General features: G+C 38.5%; 1 protein-coding gene across 1 annotated transcript; it reads right to left on the minus strand.

The window, feature by feature from the left end:
• Positions 1-52: 52 nt before the first annotated feature.
• jeb (low-density lipoprotein receptor domain-containing jelly belly protein) lies at positions 53-5,118 on the minus strand. The gene is made up of 2 exons (XM_086968578.1): positions 4,963-5,118; positions 53-3,180 (listed from the first exon to the last, which is right to left on the minus strand). The coding sequence occupies exons 1-2, from the start codon at positions 5,098-5,100 to the stop codon at positions 3,115-3,117; spliced, it is 204 nt and encodes a 67-aa protein (XP_086824704.1). The 5' UTR covers positions 5,101-5,118; the 3' UTR covers positions 53-3,114.
• Positions 5,119-5,575: the final 457 nt, after the last annotated feature.

Genomic DNA, 5,575 nt, shown 5'->3' on the forward strand with positions numbered 1-5,575 from the left:
ATATAAAAACTGCTGTTTTTCGACACCGACACTCATCTCCTGTACTGCCGCCGTACAGCTGTCTAGGTACAGATCATAGATTAGTGTGTAAACACACGTCATCCGTGTTTCTTCGATGAGTCGGCATGTGGCGCTTCGTTAGCTAAAGAGAACCATTATAAGAAAGGTCATCCCAAATCCTGCGGCCTGTCATCTGCCCATTGTTGTCACTATGGTCACTACCGTTGACAGGCTGATATACATATATATCTAGAGAAAGAGAGCTATATATTTTTTTTAAGATTGGTAGTATATATATATATATATATATATATATATATATATATACGTATTCATGTAGTGGTTGATGCCTAAAGGACGACGATAGGATTATGGTTAAAGACGTTTTTCTCGTATACTTGATAAAACACGTTCTCGTTTTATCAAGTCTACGAGACGTCTACGTTGCAGATAAAGCGAAAAGTCTACGTTGGCGACCTTTCGCTTTATCTGCTTTATCGATTGCCGTCTTTGCGTAGACGAGCATCATCACTAGTCGTTTGTCATTATTATAATTAGGATTTATAGTATGTTCATAATTATCATGTATCAATCCATGTATATGGTATTCTAGTTTAGCTGATTGTCATCGTCTCGAACAGATGCAGCAGTAATAATATCAGTGGTAGGATTATTATTAGGATTTTCGTGCCAGCTCATGGAACGCTCGCCAACTTTTTCTTCGGCGGTCTTTGCTTTTTCTTGCGATCGATATTTATTCTGTTTTTTGCCCTATGGTCGTCATACTGGTCGTCCCGCGGCAGACGACTGACATTGCACTTACTTCACAGCTTTACCTGCTGTCTTTGCTTTGAAATTTGCCATCGCGAAATTCGTATTGGTTTATAATACTGTCGCTTAAGTACTTATCAGTTCGACGGGCTGTTGACTCTACGTATCCGTTATGCAGTCTCTTGTTTTCTTCTGAGATTAGTATCAGTTTATATTACGATTGCCCACCTGTTGTTCTCGTTTGATTGTCGACAACGGTACGTTGTTTTCTGATTAAAGGTACTGTCAACTCTGCTAATTACTTACGTCGAGCTAAAGTTAAAGATATCAATCAGCTTAAGTTTTACCTACACGGGCGAGGCTGGAAACAGGAAATCGATCTGAAGGGACAGTTCGGACTATTCTGCTAGTTGAAACAGGTTCAATGAAACAGAGTGGACGTTTGATTTGCTATCGCCTATTTTTTTTCTTATTGTCTTTATTGCAATTGTTAATTATTCATTTATAGTCCTCAACACACCCTCATCATAGTTCACGTTGGCCTTTAGGTATATATATATATATATATATATATAGAGCTGAGCAAGAAGAGGAATAAAAGCGTGATTGTCTCATTAATAGGATTAGTTTCACTAATATATCTGCTCGATATAATGGTTAATTAATCATTCGCACGATTTATCAATCAAACAAGCAGGTAAAGATCATTATTTCGATCGTCTCCCTCATGATTGCTACCATTATTGGAATAGTATTCTTGCTCTTTTTCCCTCAATTGTATTGTTGTAATCAATTATATATTGTTACTTGTCTCGACTATTGGCTATCTATGTCCTTCTAGTGCCTTAGGGGACACCGAAGGTTCGTTTGCATCTCAGTTGTCCACCTCGCGAGCTTCGACACCGTAAATTACTACTGTTAACAAGCGACCTTCGATCAGGCTTCTTCAGTGCATTCATTAATGCCCTGTAGATTTCTGTCTAACCTGCGTCAGATTTTTGCTTACGTTTTTAGCAGGTTCTTACATAAGCAGTAGAGTTCCTAGCTATCCATTAGTAATCACCTGGCCGTACGAAATAGCCTTTTCCGCGATGCCTCATGACAGATTGTCTTGCTTGTTTGGCGCATTAGGTCGAATTCGCCACACGATCTGGCGGCATTATCTCTTATGTCCATATCAGGAGCATACATTTCCGTTTCGTATGTTTTTCTGTTGTTTAAGGTATTTACAAAGTTGTTGGTTGCCACCAACTCCGGTTGCTGCCAGGGGTCGTATAAATCCAGCGCAGCTATTTTAATCCTCAACTCTCTGCCTGCGTTTGACTCTGGCCTATCGGACGTGGGAGTTTCGTCTGTATGATAAAGTTCTCAGCACCCTGGATTGCTCAATGTCAGTTTTCGTCGTCTCTCTCATAATGCATGGATTAGCTACCACCTCCTTTACGGCGAGATCGCCGTCAGGTCGAATCGGGCACTGCGTCGACTTTACTCCGCCGTCATACCGCTTCCGTCGCATCATTTATATACATCGATTGTTATCGTTACACCGTAACAGCTTACTATAATGTGTGTGTGCGTGTGTGTGTGTGTGTGTGTGTGTATATATATATATATATATATATATATGTATATATATATGTATATATAACTTTATGTATGTGTGTAGATCGTCATTTGCTTTAATGCTGTAGCATTATTGTTAGTATTATTATTCTTTCTCTCCTTCACAATCACTCTGTCGTCACTTTTTTTTGCTTAGCAGTCAGAATATTTAATCGTTTGGGCCCTAGGGCCTCCTTTTTACCGAGAGGTCCCAAGAATATACCCGTATACATTAACGTTATCATAATTATTAGTCACTTCTATGTTCGTCCTCATCTACCGAACATTGAATTGAAGATCATGAAGATGATTGTCTCATTAGATTGTCATGTTCACTCTTCCGCATCATATCCTAGGTCTCGTTATTATAACCTTAGCTCGTTCTTCCACATTACGCTGTTCTGCTTTCTCACTTGTCTGTGTCCCGTCCCTGAATGCGAAGTCCTGTATTTTACCTAGTATTTATTAGTTTACTTGTGTCTCGTGAGTAGCTGTGTATGATTGTCATATATTGCGTTCGTCTAACATCCAACTGTTATTGTCTACCTTCCTCTAAAGCCGCTTTCACCGCCTTGTCTCACTCGTTTGGTTTTTTTTTCTCTTTGTTTGAACAAATTTGTTCTTACAAACAGAGTAGCTAAGCAGTTTCTAGCTCGTTTAGAAGTGGCTACTGCTTGTTTTCGTTATTCGGTCGTTTCCTTCGGTCACTCGTAACATCTTTGGATGCCGCGGCCGCTTTGATTAATTGTATCGACCACGTGCCCACCGCAGCAATGCGTCTGCTAAGACATCGAGGTGCGCTTTCGTCTGCAAATATACCAAACACAAGAGCTTCCATTGTTAATGAATTTTCAGCTTTTGAATGTGTCTTAGTGTTAGCTGATTGGGTAAAGCATTTGTTTGCTAATTTTAGGGACACATTGTGGTTTCGATTTAAATACGGGCATAGATACCCTTTGTTTCGCCAGCCCTGGAAGCCAGCCCTCGTGTAAGATGCCGAACGGCTATCGGAGGTAAAACTCAATCAGACTGGAATTGGATCAAAGGATTGGACTATCTGTAGAACTGGTTTCCAGTTTGCTAAAGCTTTCTTCACATCTACTGGATATTATGCAGATTCCGTGATGACAGTATCTTGCAATAGCCTTCAAGCGTTGAAGTTAGTAATTGCACTTCATCGATGTTGTGCATGCTTTGATTTTAGTTTGTCGCTATGTTCGGGTGAGGTATGGCCTAAATAAGGCTACATGTAGTAGAATTTCATTAGCAAATACCGGCAGTTGTTCATTATCTAAACAATGAGGAGAAAATACATCTCAACTAGTAAAACTAAGCAATATATGAATATGACATCATTTGTTTTGCTTCTCCAGAAATGGTATGTATTTTAACTAAATAAATAGCCTACTTTAGTAAAAATTAGAGAAAAAATTTAGAGTAGTAAACAGTAACTCGAGATGAACTAGTCTGACATAATACGTTTTTTTTTTTTTCTTGTATCTTTGTTCCGTCGCTTAAATGACGTACGTCTTTTTTTTTACCTAATTTTTATACCTAACGTTTCGTCTATAATGTAATCAATTTTATCAGAACCTATAAAATATTACATAACAGATAACAGCTTGCGAAAAGTATAAATTGATTATGAGAGCTACAAGCGAGTTATTGTTAAAATTATAGTGGATCAGTTGACCTAAATATATTACACATGTATTGAGCGTATCGAGTATCCCATGACTGCATCGTTACATAAACAATAACCCCTGAACATTTCATTTTATTTTATGAACGGCATGTGCGGCACAATGACTTTGACTCATTATCAGGCCACAATTTATCATTCCCTATAACAAATCCAACTAGACTGACATAGTATGAATATTATAATAGACCTATAATATCAAGAAAACTTTGCCATTTATATACTTTCATCTGAGAAATCCCAAGGCTCGATCTACAAGATTGAATAGTTTATGACTGCAGGAATCGGCCGGCTAACCGTTTATCTTATGCGTAATTCAGCAGGAATACTCGTTTCTCCTCAGTATACTTTATATATATATAAATATATATATATATATATATATATATATATATTTTCATATAAAGCGCTTCATATAAGTATCTATTTTATGGAATAATGGTTTTTAGCATTCTCTTTTTGTGGCTTATCGTTACAAAGAGCCTTGCCATACTTCCAGAATTCTAAGAAATACAAAGGAACGCTGCTTGTGGCACTTCACTCCAAGGTAATTTTCGACCAACCAGGCGGCAAACTAAAACGTTCTGTCCCCTCGGGCGATACCTGTCTGATATTTACAACTGCTCGTAACACGAAATATATGTCTGTATATATATATAAAGACATACAAAAGTGAATTTTGGAGATGAGCAAAAAATCAACTGTCGCGGACAATTTGAATAGGCGCCACTCTGGTCGCTATAAGCTCACGAACGAATTTTTAGGGTAAAACAAGCAACAGCAGTAGGTGAGTGGCATAACTCTGAATTTTACAACAAGCCAGATTTCCATTGAATTTGAATGACATTAGCAACTTTTAGCGATATTTAAGAAATTCCGGCTCATACCGTCTTGTAGAACATGCAAGAGTGTCTGTCTTCATCAGATCCATCGGGGCAATCCAAAAATCCATCGCAAAGTACATGATCATCGATGCATCGATAGCGACCCAGTGGATCTGGGGTTGGACAAGCGAATCGCTCCATGCCATCCTCGGCATTCGGACATTCTGCAAACCAAAACATAAATATAATCATAAGCTATTTAGTGGCAGGTTTACCATAAAAGTATCGGCGCTTTTGTTTGCTACTACAGATACGAAACTGCTACGACAAACTTCCATTCAGTACGTGTGTATAAAACGACAGGTGACGTTAATCACAGATTTCTGTAGGGCGCAAACAATCTTTCGCCCATTTCGGGTACAAGCTCCTATAAACCTAACGTCGTGCACGAACGATACTACAGGATTATGAACGTATCCTAAGGTTCGAACAATAATAGAAATTAAATTTATGCACGTTTTTGATTTGCGTGGGCTGATTAGCCCCTGTGTAGTTTACAACAACAGAGAGCGGAGAAGTGATATGCGCGAAGTTACGATATTGAGGATGCAAAAAGGCTCATTATTAACTATGCGAAGACAACAGGAAGCTGCACTCGTACGATACGTGTATGCTT

The sequence above is a fragment of the Varroa jacobsoni genome, unplaced genomic scaffold (assembly GCF_002532875.2).
Source record: "Varroa jacobsoni isolate VJ856 unplaced genomic scaffold, vjacob_1.0 scaffold_522, whole genome shotgun sequence".
Lineage (NCBI taxonomy): Eukaryota > Metazoa > Arthropoda > Arachnida > Mesostigmata > Varroidae > Varroa > Varroa jacobsoni.

Excerpts from the sequence above, each read along its gene's own strand:
- jeb (XM_086968578.1), bottom strand. The coding sequence starts at position 5,100 with ATGGAGCGATTCGCTTGTCCAACCCCAGATCCACTGGGTCGCTATCGA. Across the intron at positions 3,181-4,962 it reads CTTGCATGTTCTACAAGACG|ACGAAAGCGCACCTCGATGT; the intron begins GTATGAGCCGGA and ends GTATATTTGCAG.